This window comes from Narcine bancroftii, chromosome 1 (genome assembly GCF_036971445.1).
Source record: "Narcine bancroftii isolate sNarBan1 chromosome 1, sNarBan1.hap1, whole genome shotgun sequence".
Classification (NCBI taxonomy): Eukaryota; Metazoa; Chordata; class Chondrichthyes; order Torpediniformes; family Narcinidae; genus Narcine; species Narcine bancroftii.
This window is the reverse complement of record NC_091469.1, coordinates 290446466-290466435: the sequence shown is the minus strand read 5'-3', so window position 1 is coordinate 290466435 and position 19970 is coordinate 290446466. Positions and strand designations below refer to the sequence as shown.

At 44.4% G+C, this 19970-nt stretch overlaps 1 protein-coding gene and 1 long non-coding RNA gene across 15 annotated transcripts in view; one reads left to right on the top strand and one right to left on the bottom strand.

Moving 5' to 3' along the window:
• The window catches only part of LOC138745883 (transcriptional enhancer factor TEF-1), a 210723-nt gene that overhangs the window by 86567 nt on the left and 104186 nt on the right, over positions 1 to 19970 (top strand). For all 13 annotated transcript variants that reach the window (XM_069903349.1, XM_069903364.1, XM_069903368.1 and 10 more), the window contains one exon: positions 2457 to 2711. In XM_069903349.1, coding sequence (XP_069759450.1) covers positions 2564 to 2711 — 148 coding nt within the window. In that variant the 5' untranslated portion in view covers positions 2457 to 2563. The remainder of the gene's footprint in view (positions 1 to 2456; positions 2712 to 19970) is intronic.
• The window catches only part of LOC138745925 (uncharacterized), a 32201-nt gene continuing 29753 nt past the window's right edge, over positions 17523 to 19970 (bottom strand). For both annotated transcript variants that reach the window (XR_011346597.1, XR_011346595.1), the window contains exon 3: positions 17523 to 18134. This is a non-coding gene — a long non-coding RNA (uncharacterized lncRNA). The remainder of the gene's footprint in view (positions 18135 to 19970) is intronic.

Here is a 19970-nt window from a genome sequence, read left to right as displayed (position 1 = left end):
TCTGAGGTAGAAGAATGAGATGATCTCTGAGAATGGATCTGTTTGAGAACACAAAGCATTACAATACAGAACAGACCTTTCAGCCCATGACGTTGTGCCATCCTTTGTGCCATCCACAATAATTTTTCTTAGAGCAACTTCATCCTTCTACCCCTCATATCCATAATCCTCCCATTTTCTTTTACATCTCTGCACCTGTCTAAGAGTCTTGTGATTGACCCCATTGGCCCAGCCTCCATCACCACCCCCGGCAATACATTCCAGGCACCCACTACTTTCTGTGAACTACTTACAAGTGACATCTCCCCTAAACTCACTCAAAGCAAATAGCCTCTGGTATTTGCTTTTGTTGCCCTGGGAAAAGGGTGCTGGTTGTCCACCCTATCTTAGCCCCTCATAATCTTATACACCTCTATTAAGTCACCTTTGGAGTTTATTTTATCCAGGTGGGAGAGTCTGGATACAGAGCTTCAGCTCAGGATAAGGTTTCAGCCAGTTAGGATTGAGATAAAATTGTAAAAGAAATTGCGCTCAGTTCTGGTCACCCAGCTATAGGAAAGATACTGGTATCGTAAAGCTGGAAAGGGTGTAGGAGAGATTCACAATAATTTTACCGGATTGGAGGCTTGTATGATAAGCAGAGGCTGGAGTGGCTGGCACCTTTCTTCCTGGAGGGTGCAGGGGACCTTACAAAATCATGAGGAACCTAGATAATGTCAGTGGTCACAGTCTTTTACCCCCAGGGTAAGGGTATCTAAAACCCAGAGGTCTGAGATGAGAGGGGAAATGTTTAAAGGTTAATCTGGGGGGCCCTGGTGAGACCTCACTTGGAGTGTTGTGAGCAATTTTGGGCTCCTCATTTCATAAAAGTTGTGCTGAACTTGGAGAGAGTTCTGAGGAGGTTCACAAGGATGATTCTGGGAATGAAAGGGTTATCATATGAGGAGTATTTGACAGCTCTTGGCCTGCACTCGTTGGAATTTAGGAGAATGAAGGGTGATCTCATTGAAACATTTTGAATGTTGAAAGGCGTGGACAGAGTAGATGTAGAAAGGTTGTTTCCCACAGTGGGAGAGTCTAGGATAAGAGGGCACAACTTCAGGATTGAAGGGCGTCCACTTAGAAAAGAGACGTGGAGGAATTTCTTCAGCCGGGGGTGGGAAATCTGTGGAATTTGTTGGCACAGGCGGTTGTGAAGGCCAAGCCATTGGGTATATTTAAGGCAGAGATTAATAGGTTCTTGATTAGCCAGGGCATCAAATGTTATGGGTAGAAGGCTGGGCAGTGGGGCTGAGTGGGAAAATGGATCAGCTCATGGTTTAATTGGCAGACAGACTCAAAGGGCCAAGTAGCCTATTTCTGCTTCTATGTATTATGGTTTTATGGTATGTCGAATGAGATGTCAGAGAGAAGGGTAGAGGTGGGGATATCTAAAATGTTTAAAAGAAGTTTAGACAGATAGGGGCTGAACACAGGTAAATGGAACTAGTTTGGGTCGCCAACTCTGTCAGAATGGCTGAAAGGCCTGTTTGTGAGCTATTTCACGCTATAGACTTTCTGGGTCAGTATCCTTTGAATTCTCTTCTCTGGTGCTTTGTCCTGGATACAGCTAAATGCTGACATTTTTTAATGCAGATTGGATTGGGGAATTTGAGGATAAGGTGGTAAAATGGATCTGGGACACCCTTAATGTGATGAAGGCCTTTGGCCCACATTTGCTGGCTATATACTCCTAGGAGAGGTACGCAGGTTTTCTCTAAGGTAGTATTCCATCGGAAGAATTATACCCATTGGAAAAGTTTATCCATAATGGAACTTCATTTTCAAAGTCTGAAGACCTGATAACTATCTAAAACAGCCGTTCCCAACCTGTTTTTGGCTAAGCACCCTCCCCAGGACTCTGCTCAAAGTTTATGGGTTCCCTTCCCTGTGAAGCAGACAAGCTAATTTGGTTTCTCTCTGACTGACGACATAAAAAGGCATTTTACTATGTGAGGTGAACACAAGGGTTTTACTTAAATGTGCTGTGGCCCCCAAGGATCCCACCGGATGGGAGGCCATGCAGTTACGGAAGTGACGGGCACACAGGAGAAGGCGACATGATAGCGGGATCCGCGGACATTCAGTGTCTCCTAGGGGACTCTCATAGGCTTTCCTTTCTATCCTTGGCTGGGGCATTGGATGAGTAGCACCTCTGTATGCCTTTACAAGTAAATCAAAAATTAGCAAATTTTACTATTTATGTACATGACAATAAAGGAATCTTGAAAGGTAAATTTGACCTGAATGGCCTGCTTTTGTACTGTGAAAACTGTGCATTAATAGAATGAGAGGAGGTTTGGAAAGATACTTGAGAATGGTTGCATTGATTGGTATTTTGTGTGTGTGTATACTTTGAAGCTAAATGCAGGTATTCTTGCCGAAATTAAAAATGTCACTTTCTGATATCTCCTCAGATTTTCTCCTTGTTGGGCTCCAGGCCTAAGGCTTGGGGAGATCCAGTATCGCCATAGATTCCAACAACTGGAGCGGCAGCGAGAGTCCTGCCGAAGACCTGGACAGGATGACCGACTCTGCCGACAAGCCAATGGACAACGACGCTGAAGGGGTCTGGAGTCCGGACATTGAGCAGAGTTTCCAGGAGGCGCTGGCCATCTACCCACCGTGTGGGAGAAGGAAGATCATTCTCTCCGACGAAGGCAAGATGTATGGTGAGTCACCGGGAGTATAGCATGAGAGAGAGAGAGAGAGAGAGAGGAGAGACGCCACCAGGAGCAGATGGTACCGCGGCAGCTGCCAGCTGAGGTCCTGTGTTTTCCTTGTCCCTTTCATCCGCCCTCCCACTTTGCCCCCCCACCCCCACCCCTGAAGCCAAATGCCTCTCTGCATAGCTTTCTGATGAAGTAATGGAAACCAGGAGAAGACCTTTCTTTTATATGCGGTGCTTTGCAAATCCGAACAGTGGTAGTTTGGTGCTGAGCAGCTGTCATTCTGAAGAGGGGGAGAAAAAAGTATTGTGCTTGCAAAGCAAGTCTTGCAGCTGGTGTGAGGCAGATACATGGGCAGATGGGACGGAGGGTTGATGGGTGAGGCTCCCTGACACTAATTGTAAGAAAGGTTGAGAATTTAGGTCAGAACATTTTTAACTTGGGAATGATTCTGTCGAGGATATTAATTTAGTCATATGAGCTCCTTTTAAAGGAAGGGCAAATTATCGATGCACTATGTTGTGCTAATTATTTACAGTTCTGAATTTCAACTGTTGAAGTCAGTGGTTCTCGACCTTTTTCAACTCCATAAGTAATCTCTTACTCGCCACAGAGCGTACATGCCGTAAGTATTCTGCAGTTGGCAAGGGATTACTTAAGGGGTTATGACAGTGGGAAATAAAGGTTGAGAATGACTGGGCTAAGCTTTAAATTAAATTTAAATTTAGACATACAGGCCATTTTGGCTCATGAATCCGTGCCGCCCAATTACACCCCATTAACCAACCCCTCTAGTATGTTTCGAACAGTGGGAGGAAACTGGAAAACCCACGCAGACACTGGGAGAACATAGAAGCTCCTTACGGACAGCACAGGATTTGAACCCCGGTCCCAAATGCTGGTGCTGTAAAGGCGCTGCCCTGCCACCCCTTTGATAGAGTAAGAGGGAGTTGAGAGTTCCCTGCAGCAGAAAGGTCAGTGGTGAGAGGGTATTTCACATAAGGCTCAGTGGTGACGCGTCTGTAATTTCATCTAGCAAGTTGATGGGGTTAGTTTGGAATAGACTCGATGCTTACTTCCAAACAAGATTTGGATAAATGTTAGAGGGATTTTGGACTGTGGGCAGACAGGAGGAGGAGTAAGCAGAGCTGGCACAGGTTCAATGGGCCAAATGGCTGTATCGTGCTACATGGTGCAATGCCCTTAGTGCTTCACATTGACAGTGTTTCACTGAGGAGGAATGAGGCAAGCGGATGTGTGTGTGGATAGCAACGTCTCACAGGGAACAGGAGGAAGAATAGAGGGATTGTTCAATACAAGGCCAAGGAAATTGGGGATGCCACAATTCACAACCTGGGAGATTCAAGACTCTTTTATTGATATGTAATATTACAGAATATGTAATGTTACATGAAATTGCCTTCTGGCTGCTGTAAGGCAGACAGTCGCCATTAGTGTCAGAACAGAGAGAAAGTGAAACCAAAGAGAATCCCTTCAGTGTCCATGGATTTGCCTCACAGCTGCACAGTCTCCTGTTCGATCCATCGGCAACATGAGCTCTAGATCCAAACCTCCGACTCGATCAGGAGCCCTTCTTGACCACAGCACCTTCTCATATCCAGCAGCCCGTTGCGGGGCCTTTGACCACGGGTTTCCCGCAGCCTGTGTGGGTCCTTCAGCCACTAACTAAGCCCCTTGCTGGCCCGCTTCTGTGTCACCTTCCCTGTAGGGTCATCTCCCCTGTTTCTTCTTCTCAGCTAGGGGTGTTCTCCCCTTTTCTGGTGCTCTGCACTAATCCGTTGTTCCCTTGGAGTCTGCAACCCTTCGTGGCTGCTGCCCAGCACAGGTGTCTCCATCTCGGGCACAGACTTCACGGTTGCACCATTGGATCCTTTTTCAGGCCATTTAAAACCTGTACGGAACTGCTGGGATTGGGACCAGGCAGTTGAACCCTTCACTCCCCACTTTCACAGGTTCCGCACCAGTGGAAGTGTCACTTTTTTTATTTTTGAAGAGCAAGGCTTTGATTAAGATCTGTGTGTTGCATTGACATATTAGGATGTACTCTCTGTCAAGGCTTCTGGACTCCTGTCAACTCCAGAGAAATAAGAGTCGACTACAATTATTTCATGACCTTAGAAGGATGTGATGTTGTCAACCAATTTGTACAGGATTTCAGCAGTTGGGATTATCAATGTCACATCTAGTAATTTAATGAGACTGTTATTTTCTTGATGGTGATCAAATCATGGGGGAGAGGGATATGGGCCAAATGCAAGCAAATTGGACTAGCTTGGGTAGTCAACTTGGTTGGCTTTGACAAGTTGGGCTCAAGGGCCTGTCTCCATACTGTAAAGCTCCATATGGCAGTGTTACAAGTGCATATATTGCTATAAATTCCCCTCCGCCATCAGATTTCTGAATGGACAATGAACTACCTTACTTTCTCTTTTTACACTGCTTGTTTAAAAAAAAGAAAAGCCTGTATGGAACCCCTGGGATTGGGACCAGGTGAAGGGGAAGAAGCTGTTTTTGTCCCATTGGGTGTTCGCCTTCAGGCTCCTGTACCTCCTCCCTGATGGTAGGATTGAGAAGAGGGTGGGGGTCCTTGAGGATAGAGGTCGCTTTCTTGTAGATGTCCTTAATGGAGTGAAGACTGATGTGTATGATGATAATGGCCGAATTCTCAACTCTTTGTGCTGCATACCAGACAGTGATGCAACCAGTCAGAAAGAGTTTCTACCTGTAGAAAGTTGCAAGAGTCTCTGGTGACATACCAAATCTCTTCGATCTCCTCACGAGTTATAGCCGCTATGAGCTTCCTTCATGATTACGTTGACAAAAAGGCCCCAGGATAGATTCTTAAGAGATATTGACACTCAGGGAATTGAAGTTCTTTACCCTCTCCACTGATGAACCCTTGATGACTGGGGTTCATGTTCACATTTCCTAACTTCTTAAACAAAACAACCTGCTCGAGAGTATAAGCTGCATTGGTGGGAGAAAATGGATTTGTTGGGATTTCAGGTCAAAGCGCCAAGAAATTCTCCCCCTTCCCCACCCCTCACAGATGCTGTTTGACCTGCTGAGTTCCTACCACAGATAGGTTTTTTTGCTCCAGACTCCAGTGTCTGCGGTTCCTCCTGTTGAAAGTAAAGTAGTTTGGTCTTGGACAAAGAAAACTTTGTTTGAGGGGCAGGTCAGCTTGGGAGATTACGAAGCAGTGTTGAAGTGGCTAACATTTCAAGTAATAATACAAGATTTGTTAAAGACTTAAGACACAAAATGGAAAACTGAAGAATTTTAACTTCAAAGTAAAAGCATTTTTTAATATTAATTTTTAATTTGGATGTAGCCGGGCCTTCCGGCTCACGAGTCCTGTGCCACCCAAAACCCCAATTAACCTGCAACTCCTGTACGTTTTGAAGGGTGGGATGGAAAACGGAGCACTTGGGGGAAGCCCACATGGACCCGCGGAGAACGCGCAAATTCCTTACAGAGAGCGTGGGATTTGAACCTGGGTCACAGTGCTGTGCTAACCGCTACGTTAACTGTCCCATCCATACTTGCCAGGAAAAGAAAACATTAAAATTGAGGCTTAAAGTTTGGTGGCGGATGATCAGGAAATTGAAGAAGAGAAACTTGTAAGATAAAATCTGAATAAGAGCTTTAATAACAATATAAACAAGAAAGGCAGTGTATTTAGCGCAAGACTATCATATCGCCAGTGACCCAGGTTCCACTCTGAAGCTGTGTGTAAGGAATTTTTACATCCCCTCCGTGACCATGTGAGTTTCCTCCGGGTGCTCTGGTCTCCTCCCACATTTAACAGACATGCGGGGTTAGTAGGTTAATTGGCCACGTGGGTGGAATAGGATAGAGTGGCCTTGTGGACTGGAAAGGCCTGTTACTCTGTTGTATCTCCGAATTAACCATATATTTGACCCCGGTAAGTACCTGCGTTCTTTATGGCAGCGGGAGCTCGGATGGCCAGGTCCGGGTGGCAATTCCGTGGCAGGGCCATCGGGAACTCCGGAGGGTGAGGGGAGTGGGCGGCCGGGTGAGGGTCTGCTGTTGGGGCGTCGGGAGCTTGGATGAGCTAGTGACCAGGGGCAAAAATGAGATGGGGGGTGTCGACTTTTACATGGGTCATACAAAAATACCCAATTTTTTTTGGTGGGGAATAAAAGGTGGGGAGTAAACTATTACACGGGATTGATGATTACACGGTAAATTAAATTAGCAAGTGCAAATCCGTTTCAGAGGGTTCTAATGGGGAAATCTGGAAGTGGCAGAGAAATTGAACAAATACCTTGTGCTGTCTTCATGGGAGGCACAAAAAATCTTGTGAGAATTGTTGCCGAAGCAAGGATGCAGTGCAAATGAGGAAGTGAAAGAAATTAGTATTAATAAGGAAATGCTGTTAGTGAAATTAATGAGCTGGAAAATGCATAAATCCCAAGATGTAGGACTCAAATCAATAAGGGTTGAGATAACAAATAGCAAAAGATAAATAATCCCTACCAATTTTTTTTATCAACTGTAGTAATATTTGGCATGGCATATTATCAGGAAATTAGACGCAGGTTTAACGGTGCGAATAGAATGATTACAGGAAACAAATCCATGCAGATTGGAAGGTGAAGTCACGAGATGCCAGCATAGTGCATTTCTAGTGCAGGGGTCTGTGGGACTAACCAGGAAAGGGGGCATTTTGGATCTTGTTTTCTGCACTGAGAGGGGAATAATTACTCATCTTGCTTTCGAGTTGCCCTCAGAGAAGGTTCAGCCAAATGTGGCGGAATTTCACGTTGGGCACAGGAGTTGATATGTTATGTTGAAGTTGTTCAAACATTGAGGCCAAACTTGTGTGCAGCTTTCAGAATCAGAATTTATTGTCATGAACATTATAAACATAAAACATTGTCATAAATACATTTTTAAAATTAAAAAAAAGTCATTAAATTTGTAGTTTTGCGGCAGTGGAAATATTGCAATAAATTACATTTTAAAATAAATAAATTAGTGCAAAAAGAGAAAGTGAGGTCATGTCAATGGTTCATTGTCCATTCAGAAATCTGATGGCGGAGGGGAAGAAGCTGTTTTTGTGCTGTTGGGTGCTCATCTTCAGGTTTCTGTACCTCCTTCCTGATGGTAGCAGAGTGAAGTAAGCTTGGCTTAGGTGGTGGGGGTCCTTGAGGATAGAGGCTACCTTCTTGAGACACAACCTCTTGTAGATGTCCTGTTGGTCATCTAATTGGAAAAGATGTGAGATTAAATTTATAAGGATATTACCGGGACTTGAGGATTTAAGTTGTCAGGAAAGGTTGAAAAGGTTGGGCTTTATTCCTGGAGCATTAGAGAATGAGAGGAAATTTGAGAGAGGAATACAAATAATGAGGGTTATAGACAAGAGTAAATGCAAGCTGACTTTTATCACTGTGGGTGGCTGAGACACAAACCAGAGGTTTGGGTTAAGGGTGAAAGGGAAAATGTTTATGGGGAACATTTGGGGGAACCTCTTCACTCAGAGGGTGGTAAGAATGCAAAAGAAGCTGCCAGCTCAGGTGGTTTCAACACGAGAAATTTGAACAAGTTTGTGGATGGGAGGGGTATGGAGAGCTATAGTTGTGTCCCTTTCTCTCTCTCCTCCTTCTCCCCTCCCTCTCTCTTCCCCCTCCCGCCCTCTCTCTCCCCCTCCCTGTCTCTCCCTCCCCTCCCTGTCTCCCCTATTTTTCTCTCTCTCCCTACCTTCCTCTCTCCCCTACCTTCCTCTCTCTCCCCCTCCTCTCTCTCTCCCCCTCCTCTCTCTCTCCCCCTCCTCTCTCTCTCCCCTCCTCTCTCTCCCCCTCTTCTTCCTCTCCCTCCCCCTCTCTCTTCCTCTCCTCTCCTCTCTCCCCCTCATCCCTCCCCCTCTCTCCCCTCCTCTCTCTCCCACTCTCTTCTCCCCCTCTCTCTTCCTCTCCTCTCCTCTCTCCCCCTCATCCCTCCCCCTCTCTCCCCTCCTCTCTCTCCCACTCTCTTCTCCCCCTCCTCTCTCCCCCATCCTCCCTCTCCCCTACTCCCTCCCCCTCCTCTCTCTCCCACACTCTCCTCTCCTCTCTCTCTCTCCCCCCCTCTCCCTCTCTCTCTCCCCCTCCCCCTATCTTTCTCTTTCTCTCTCCCCCTCCCTCTCTTTCCTTACCCAACTCCCTATCGTCTTCACTTCCTTTCATCGCAACAGAACTGACATCAGAATTCCTTGCGACCACATTCTCTCCATCCTTTCTCTTGAGCAACAGACCATAAGTAAATGAGGATTGAATATAAAGATACCAGAAATCTGAAATAAATTGATAAAAAGCTGGAAACGCTATGAAAAAGAAATAGTAATAATATTTTAGGTTGAAAAACTTAAATAGAACGTTAACTCTGATTTTCTTCCTTCGATGTTGCCTGATGTCACAAATATTTCTGTTTGTTTGTCCAAGAATTGGGCATCGTGGGTTTCCAGCCTGTGACATCTTGGATGAGGCAGTGCATTGAAGGCAAGGTGTTAGAATTAAAACAGTGAAATCTGCAATGAAAATGCACAGAGAAAGCTAAGGATTTGGTTCTATGGAGTATTTTACCATGAATGATTTTGACATTTGCCAGCCATCTGTTCTGTCTCAATATCTTAATGTGCCTTATTATTGTATTATTTGAATAAATGTCCATTGCATTGTGAACCTTTTCGAGATGACTCATCCAAAAGGCATTGGACATCTGAGGCAAAGGTAAAAAGTCTTGGTTGAAATAATCTCTCATTTCTCAAATAACCAAACTAATAGATAGTTGGCCACATATCATTATAGAATCCCAGCAGATCAGAATTAGTTCTCTTGTCATGAATGAAGGGCTCAAGCCAGAAATGTTGGTTATTTTACCCTGATGAAGGGCTCAAGCCCAAAACGTTGGTTCTGTGTCTTTATCTTTGCTACATAAAGTTCACTATCTGACCTGCTGAGTTTCTCCAGCATTGTGTTTTTACTTCAACCATGGTGTTTACAGACTTTTGTGTTTTACTACCTTTTATTGTCATGAACCTGTGTCACGAAATTTGTTTTGCTGGAGCAGTATTGTGCATTACAGGCGCAAAATTGCTGAAAATTACAATTCTGCAAATGCAAGATTAAAAAGTATATCATTAGTGTAAAATGGAGAAAAAAGTGAGATAGAATCTGTAGATTCATTGTCCGTTCAGAAATCTGATGATGGAGAGGGAGAAGCTGTTTTTGTACCGTTGGGTGTTCGTCTTCAGGCTCCTGTACCTCCTTTGGTACCAGTGACAAGAGGGCATGGGTGGTGAGGGTCCTCGAGGATAGAGGCTGCTTTCTTAAAGTAGCCTCGATGGAGTAAAGACTAATACCCCTGAGTTTACAACCCTCTGTAGCCTTTTCCTGTCCTGTGCATTACCACCTTCATACCAGTGATGCAACCGGTCAGAAAGCTCTCCACAGTACACCTGTAGAAATTTGCAATTCTCCTAATGAAATATAGCCACTGGCGAGCCTTCTCGTCAGTCAGCCTAAATGAAGTAGAGTGAGTTAGGATTAGCTCTACGTCTACCTCTTTCACCATAACTGCACCTATTAGTTCTGAGGAAGGGGAGGGGGGTGTGTGTGTGATGGAGGGGGGTGTGTGTGTGATGGAGGGGGGTGTGTGTGTGATGGAGGGGAGGGGGTGTGATGGAGGGGAGGGGGTGTGATGGAGGGGAGGGGGTGTGATGGAGGGGAGGGGGTGTGATGGAGGGGAGGGGTTGCATGTGATGGAGGGGAGGGGGGTGTGTGATGTTGGGGAAGGCATGTGAGAGGGTCTGACCCATGTTCACAACCCTCTGCAGTTTCTTGCGGTCTTGGTCTGAACAGTTCCCATCCCACACAGTGATGCATCCTGACAGGCTGCTCCTACACCTGTAGAAGTTGGATGACGTTGGTGATATGCTGAAATTACCAAGTTTATCCTCTCTTCCATAAGCCTCCCATTGCAGCACTTTTACTGGAAGGCCTTCTTGTTCCGTTACTCCCTCTAACAGTGTCCCTGCTCCTGTATGTGACTCACCACCTCTGTATGTTGGCCTCTGCTAATGTTTCCCTCAATACTTCCAATTGCCTGAGCCGAGATGGGTTCTCACTTTGATAGATGCCGGGGAGAAAAGGAACGGTAATGTTCTGATTTGATTTTAAAGAATTTATCAAAGAACGTAGTGGTGATTGGGTGGATGGAGTAACCATATAACCATATAACCATTTACGGAGCGGAAACAGGCCATTTCGAGTCCGCACCGGTTCTTAAACTATGCCCTCTAATCCTAGTCTCACCCATCATTGGGAACATGTACTCTGATTTCACCCTGTCAAACCCTTTGATAATCCTAAATGCCTCTCCCCTCATCCTTCTAAACTCCATCGCATATAATCCAAGTCTTTCTAACCTATCCGCATACGTCAATCCTGCTATCCCGGGAACTAACCTGCACTCCCTCTGTAGCAAGTATGTCCTATCTTAAATATGGGGACCAGAACTGGACTCAATACTCCACATGAGGTCTTACCAGGGCCCTGTACACCTGGAGGAGGGCTTCTCTACTCCTATACTCCAATCCCCTCTTTATGAAAGCCAAGATACTATTTGCCTTCTTCACAGCTTGCTGAACCTGCGCACTAGTTTTCAATGACTGGTGAACAAGTAAGCCCAGATCCCTTTGCATTACCCCACTCCCAAGCTTAACTCCATTTAAATAATATTCTGCTCTCTTGTTTCTGCCTCCAAAATGGTCAACCTCGCATTTACTCACATTAAATTTCATCTGCCATCTTTCTGCCCACTCCCCTAAACTCTCCAAATCACCTTGCAATTTCCAGACATCCTCCTTGCTCTTTGCACTACCATCCAGTTTAGTGTCTTCTGCAAATTAATGTTGAAAATTCTGAGATCACAACAGTGGCTGAAATGTTCAGCCCCCTGCCTCGCCTTAACCTGGCAGCGTAAGCTCCTGAGTGCATCTACAGCACAGTATATTTCCTGGATCAAACCATGTTCTGCTTTGTATCTTATTACTTGTCAAAGACCTGTGTGGACACGTGCAGCAAATTGGAGTATCGAGCCAGTCATTTTTCACCTGCCAGTTTTAAATCCATTTCCTTTGAAGCTAGATTTTAGCAATGTTAAATGTTAGGTACTTTGTTAAAATGCAAACCTTTTTTTGTGCAATTGGTAGCCTGTCCAAATTTGATAAGAGTGTGGTCATAGTTCAAAAAATCAGAGAGTAGAATCTATTTGAATACATCCGAATGTGATCTTATTGAGGTCTGTAAAATCACGAGGGGCAGGGAGAAAGTGAATGCTGTCTTATCCCGAGGGGCAACTCAGAGGGTGGTCCGCATCTGGAACAGGCTGCCAGAGGAAACTGCAGGATAAAGTACGATTTTAACATCAAAAGACATTAGGTCAGGGTGGCTCGGAAGGGGATGTGTATCAAATGTAGGCAGATGGGACCAGCTCAGAATGCCAACCTGGTCAGCAGGGACAAGTTGGGCCAAAAGATCCATTTTGAGGCTGTATAAGAATCAGTGATGACAGATGAGTAGGAATAGAAGGTGGATCACATGAATGGATGGTGCAGGAGAATGGGATCAAAGTATTGAGTATAGGAGTTGGGATGCTATGGTGAAATTGTATAAGACATTGGTGAGGCCAAATTTGGAGTATTATGTGTATTTTGGTCACCTAACTACAGGAAAGATATCAATAAATAGAAAGAGTTACAGGGAAAGGTTAAAGAGGTTAGGACTTTATTCCTTTGAACATAGAAGAATGAGGGGAGATTTGATAGAGTTATTTAAAATTATGAGGGGAATAGACAGAGTAAATGTAGACAGGCTTTTTGCACTGAGGGTAGGTGAGATACAAACCAGAGGACATGGGTTAACGGTTAAAAGGAAAAAATTTAGGGGATACATAGAGAGTGGTGGGATTATGGAAGGAGCTGCCGGCTGAAGTGGTGAATGAGGGCTCAATTTTAACATTTAAGAGGAGCTTGGACTATTGACTGGGTACAGGTCAGTGGGACTAGGTAAAAATGGTTTGGCGTAGACTAGAAGGGCTGAAGGGCCTGTTTCTGTGATGTAATGTTTGAGCGATAGGAACTGTTTCTGTTGAAGATGAATCCTGTCCAAGTGGGACCAGCATCCTTGTTGGGAGGTTTGCTTGAGATGTGGGAGAATGTTTCAGTTGAGTTGGCAGGGGAAGGAAGGTCAGAAGAGTTGTTCAATTGGAGGGGCAATAGTAGTTTGTAAATCCGGTGGGTTGAACAAGCGAGTCAGTGAACATGAAGAGAATTCAAAGCCAAGTCTATTGTAATGCAAGGGGTACAAGAGTAAAGAGGTTGTGTGGCAGTTGTACTAAACTCTGGTTAGGCCACACTTAGAGAATTGCATGGAATTCTGGTTTCCCCCTTCATTACAAGAAGGATATGGAGGCCCTGGAAAGGGAACAGATTTACCAGACTCGATGAGGGGGTCTGACCCGAAAAATCGACCATTTTAATTCTCCTGCATGTGGCTTGACTCACTCAGGTTCCCGTGTCTCCTGGGGGTCTCCTGGCCAAAAAAAGGCTATCGTTGACACGGTGGGCTGTTTCTGTGCAGTATAATTCTGCGACACAAGTTACTGAATAAAACCAGACCCTGAAATAGTAACTGGGTCAGTTTTGGGTTGTGCAAGGATCTGGGCTTGACCCCAGTTGAAATGTACACCCAATGATTTGTCTGTCATATATTGGAATTTCTCACTGACACTGGGATGGTTGATAGTGTGGATTATAAGAAGGGTACAGAGAGCTGAAGAAAATGTGATGAATGTATTATGTAATGTAATCCATTCCAAAAGGAAAAATGGAAAGCTGGATTATTAGTTAAGTGGTGAGAGAGGTGTTGAGGCTTGTTGAGAGTTGTCTAGATCAGCCATTCTTGGCCTTTTTCAGCTATGGCCCCTTTAGAACTCTGCTCAAAGTTTATGGGCCCTCTTCCTCATGAAGCAGTCAGGTTTTGGTTTCTTCTGTATTTTTTTCCTTCTTTCTTTCTTTGGCTTGGCTTCGCGGACGAAGATTTATGGAGGGGTAATGTCCATGTCTGTTGCAGGCTCGTTGGTGACTGACAAGTCCGATGCGGGACACGGTTGCAGCGGTTGCAAGGGAAAATTGGTGGGTTGGGGTTGGGTGTTGGGTTTTTCCTCCTTTGTCTTTTGTCAGTGAGGTGGACTCTGCGGTCTTCTTCAAAGGAGGTTGCTGCCCGCTGAACTGTGAGGCGCCAAGATGCAGGATTTGAGGCGATATCAGCCCACTGGCGGTGGTCAATGTGGCAGGCACCAAGAGATTTCTTTAAGCAGTCCTTGTACTTATTCTTTGGTGCATCTCTGTCTCGGTGGCCAGTGGAGAGCTCGCCATAGAACACGATCTTGGGAAGGCGATGGTCCTCCATTCTGGAGACGTGACCCACCCAGTGCAGTTGGGTCTTCAGCAGCATGGATTCGATGCTTTCCTACTGACTGCATAAAAAAATTGATGTGATTGTGAGGTGAAAAGAAAATAAAATTTTTATTTAAATGAACTGGGGCCCCTGGTTTTGAGATGAAAGGTGTTGAAGTTTGGGTGTGTTGAAGATGAATCTCTGTTAACAAGCAGGTACAATAATGATATGTTTGCCTTATTTGTAAGAGGATTCAACACGGATTTTCAGATGGTCATCAAAATTCCACCTGTCTCATTCATCCTTCAGGAGAGGAAATCTTGTCATTGCCTCATCTGGCCAGTATGTGACTCCAAGCCACAACCAGGCAGTTAACTTGTAAACTCATTGCAGTCAGCATCTCAAGAACAGTTAATGCTGGCATTGCGATTTTACCCACCGCAAACACAAGGGGGAAAAAAATTCTTACAAGGCATCGTCACACAAATCACAGGGCCATGATGCTCTCTGAGGGATCCTGCTGTGCACATGCTGACTCCTAGATTTCCTGCATTGCAACTGTGAATGCACTTCAAAACTTGTGTTGCTCTTTGTAGATGCTGTAGTTATGGAAACCACAATGTTAATGCACGTCCCAATCTCCTTCCTGCTTTATTTCCCATGTTCTGAGCTCACATGACACCCCCCCTTCCCCTCCCTGCCAGATTTATTCCCAAGGCATGCCACGATCCCAGCCAATAGTCAGGGATGTCTGCTGTGGGAGAATGGAGGATTGCATAAGATGTTGTGCAGTGAGATACCGCCTGCTTTCCCTCGTCTTTCCTTTGTCTTGCCCTCCTGTTGGCCAAGCATCGTTAATTAGCAACTGTTCCCTTGGAAACTGTTTCCTAAATCAAAACAATGCCTTATCTCCTCTTCTCTCTCGGCTCTGCTTATTTCGCTGTTTACCTGAAGGGTTGGTCCACGGTCCACCAACAGTCTCGTTCTGCCACCTATGGCTGTCTGTTGAGGATTTAATTTCCCAATTGGAGCTATCTGTGTTGAAGGTGCAGCCCAGAGAGTATTTTAGCTTTCCCCAATTTGAAAATTTCCTAACTGTAGTTCAAGAGTAGGGAAAGGAAAAGACAAAAAAACCAAATCAGACTAAAATTAAAGAATGCAAATGAATACAAGAGGCTGTTCAATTAGCTGTGTCTTAATACTGTACCAGTTTGTGCTGTTGGCTGGTGTCCAAGGGTACTGATAGAGGAAAGTTAAACATAAGGATTTGCATTTGAAGTTTTAATTTGATTTGACTGATAAAACTCTTCCTTTCATGGTGTAAATGATGTCATCCTTTGATCCAGACAAAGGCTTTGATGAAACCACCCTTCTTTTGGCTTTTGGATTTAATGGAAATCAGACCAGCTCTTCGCTTCACACAAACCCAGTTTTGGACTCTCAGTAATATTCTGGGAGCAAAAGGCCAAAACATTTCCCTCCCCACCAAATGTGTGATATGCTAAAAACGTTAGTTACTTGGAGAGTGGAACAAATGTACAGCTCTCTCTTTTCCTTCCTTGAAAAGAGGTGCCACAGGACCCTAACCACCAGGTTCAGGAACAGCTGCTGCCCCTCCACCATCAGACTCCTCAATGACAAACTCAATCAGGGACTCATTTAAGGACTCTGACTTTGGACATTATTTATCATTAAATATTCATTTTCTTCATTGCAGTCAATTTGTTTACATTTTTTTACATTTCTCTCTTTTATCTGTATCTTTTCTTGCATTACAGATAAGTGTGTCTTAAAAACACACTGAAATGCTGAAGGAACTCTGCCAGACTTTGCAGCATCTGTAGAAGACATAGATATATTGCCAACATTTCGGACCTAAACGGTTCCTCCAGCATTTTGGTGTGTTTGTATTACAATCACAGCATCTGCAGGCTTTCACATTTCACTCAGAAATTCTGCCTGGCCCGCAGGATAAAGAATCTCAGCTGACAATAAATCTGAACTTTTAAAAGAGAACTGGTTTTAAAGAGAACTGGTAGAACATTACAGTACTGTATGCAGTTTTGGTCGCCAAACTACAGGAAAGATGTCAATAAGATTGAAAGAATGAAGAGTAGATTTATTGTTCCCTGGAACATAGAAGGATGAAGGAAGATTTGATAGAGATATTTAAAATTATGAGGGGGATAGACAGAGTAAAATTAAAGAAAGCCCTTTCCATTTAGGTTAGGTGAGATACAAACTAGAGTACATGGGTTAAGGGTGAAAGGGGAAAAGTTTAGCGGGAATGTGAGGGGGAACTTCTTCACCCAGAGAGTGGTGGGAGTGAGGAACGAGCTTTCAGCTGAAGAGGTGAATGTGGGCTCAAAGAAAAATTTGGACAGGTACATGGATGGGAAGGGTATAGATAGATATAGACTGGGTGCAGGTCAGTGGGACTAGGTAAGCTAGTTTGACACAGACTCATAAAAGAGCCTGGTTCTGTGCTGTAATATTCTATGATTCTACAGTACAAGCCTTTCTGTCCGCAATGCTGTGCCAAGCTATATAAACAAACCACACAACAATCTAACCCTTCCCTATCTCATAATTCTTTATTTTTCTTGCGTCCATTTCTTGCTTTTGAATGTTCCTGTGGAACCAGCTTCCACCCCTGCCCCTACCCTTGGCAATGCACTCCAGCCACTCACTATTATCTATTTTTAAAAAACTTACCTCTGACATCACCTCCAAACTCACTTTAACCAAATGACCTCTGGTGTTTGGTTCTTTTGCCCTGGGAAAAGGCTGTCCACTCTACCCATCTGTACCTCTGATAATCATGTACAGGTACACGATCCTTTATCCGGAACCCTTGGGGGCAGTGTGTTCCGAATTTCAGATTTTTTTCTTATTTCGGATAGCCTGATTTAAGCCCACCTGAATTGTGCTGCCGTATCCACCCCCACCCCTTTCCAGTCACACTGCCGCCTCCCCCCCCCCACCCCCATCGCCCACCCGACTCGCACTGCCGGTCTCTTGCCCGCCCGACTCTCGCTGCTATCTCTCTCTGCACTTGCCGGATTTTGGAGCTTTCTGGATTTTAGATGTCTGGATAAAGGATTGTGAACCTGTATCAGTCACATCTCATTCTTTCCTGTTCCAAAGGCAAAAGTCCCAGCTCTGTCAACCTTGCTTCATAAGACATGACGTCCAATCCAGACAATATCCTGGTAAATCTCAGCATCCTTTCTGTAATGAGGCAACCAGAACTGAACGTAATACTTGACAAGTCTGGTCTGACTTGTTTTATCGAGCTGCTTTTATTTGTTTAATTGTATGACTTTTGGTTTCCTCAGGTGTAGTTGTGGGATTCATACCTTCTGCACCAGGAAATACAGTGACTTCTGACCAAACCTTACTCTCCTCTCACCTGAGATGGTGACTGCTGTGAATCTTTGTCCACACTGTATGGCACATGTTAATAAGTCTGGATGAGGTACTGTTCCTTTGTGCTGGATTAGAGAGTGCCAACGTAAGGGTTAAAGAACAACAAGGCAAGTTCACTCTTGGCCAGATTGGCTGTGTCTTGTTGAAGTTGTACTGTTCAAACAATTTCTGAGGGAACTTTTGGAAGCGGGCCTGATGAAGTTCGACAGAGAAGCCGTAGAAATGAAGAAACACTGAACAAAACCATAACTAACTTAAGGAATGTCAGCCCAGCCCAGTGTGAGTGATGGCATCTTCACCACGATAGCACCATCGACAAACCCTTTCTGCAGTTGCGTAGTCCAGGTTAATTGATTGAGTGGAGTTTTGACTGTCTTTAGCAAGGAACCCGATACAGTTTATTTCTTGTGAATGTTGATTTTGCTGACTTTGGAGCACGTTTAAAGCGTGTGATCTAAGCATCACTGAAGGTTCTGGCATGGGATTACTCCTGGGAAGTCAAAGTGCACTGTAAGGCAATCAAGAAAATAGATGATCAGAGTTGGTGTTGGCATTTGCTTACCGTCAGCCAGTTGATGACGAGAATTTATTGCCATGTACACAGTACATGCACAGGGATACCTGGATCCTTGCCTGTTGCTGACAAACAGAATATTATAAATAAAATTAACAAAGTATGCCAAGATTTAAAAAGAAGAAATAAATATAAAAATATGGATAAATATTTTCAGGTGGTAAATAAAACATAAACCAAAGTAGCTTTTCAGAAGACTCGACCGGCCGTTCTCAATCATTTGTTTTTGGCGAAGGCCCCCTCAGGTCTCTGCTGAAAGCTTATGGACCCCCTTCCCTGTGAAGCTGTCAAGTTTTGGTTTATTCTGTACTTCTCTCCTCGCTCAAAAAAAATTTAAAATATTTATGTTATGAATGTTGAAAAGAAGACTAGACTTTTTCTTCAATGTGCTGCCTGGGATGTAAGGCCCCTGTTGAGAATGACTTGGGTAGAATAGTTTATTGTTTGGAAGAATGAGGGGAGATTTGATAAAGGTATTTAAAATTATGAAGAGGATAGGCTTTTTCTACTGAGGGTAGGTGAGATACAAACCACAGGACATGGGTTAAGAGGGAACGGGGAAAAGTTTAGGGGAACATTAGGGGGATCTTCTTCACATAAAGAATGGTGAGTGTGGAATAAGATGCCAGCTGAAGTGGTGAATACTGGCTTAATTTTAACATTTAAGAAGAATTTGGGCAGGTGCATCGCTGGAAGAGGGAGGGGAGGGCTATGGACTGGGTGAATGGAGAAAAATGGTTTGGCACAGACTAGAAAGGCCAAAGGTAATGTTCTATGGTTGTATGATTTCTATGGATTGGGGTAGAATGGAGAGGTTCAAGAATTTGTTTGGGGGAGGGAGGGGAAACCTGTCCTTGAACATAAAGGTGGTGGTCTTCAGGCTTCTGTATCTTCAGCCCAAAGGGAGCAGTGAGAGGTGGTTGTGACCAGGGTGATGAGGGTCCTTTATAATGTTGGCTAGCTTCTTGAGGCAGCGCCTCACATTGACATCTGCAATCAACAGGAGTTTGGTACTTGTAATAGACTTGGCTAAATCCCAATCCAGGGGGTGTTTTTGCACTATCAATAACTGGTAATTCTTCCTCTCCCGCAGAAAAAGAATCTCAGGGTTGTATGTGATGTCATGTATGTACTCTGACAATAAGTCTGAATCACACAAGATGTTGACCATTCGATCTCCACAGTGGTTGTCTGACTTAATTTTTAAATTTAAAACTTAGACAGGCCTTTTTGGCCCATCAGCCTGTGCCACCCAATTGCACCCATTTAACTACACTCCAGTACATTTTGAAGGGTGGGAAGAAACCGGAGCCCCTAGCGAAAGCCCATATAGAACGTATAGCTCCTTACAGATTCGAACCCTGGTCCCTATTGCTGGCACTGTAACAGCATGGTGCTAACTGTGCCACCCATGGAGACTTCGAATTCCAGAGAGTTGGATTTTTTGTTTGTTTGTTTCAGATTTTTACCTTCTCTGGAAGATCTCATGTTGCTGGGCACTTAACAAAGTCAAGCTGTTGTTGGTTAGGAAGACAAACCATTTTCAGTGGCATTTTGAACACTGTCCCTTGGGCGTTCTGTTCTGCTGTGGGTTTGATTGTTGGAAGCGTAGGGCCGTTTGATGCGGAGCGGAGGAAGGTGGAACAGAAAGGCTGGAGGAAGGCCCCATCTGTTCTTTGTATCTAATGCCTGTAGGCACGCAAAATGTCTCCCTGCTCCTCACATTTTACAGGTCTGAATGTAAATATAATGTTTTAAAAAAAAAAGAAA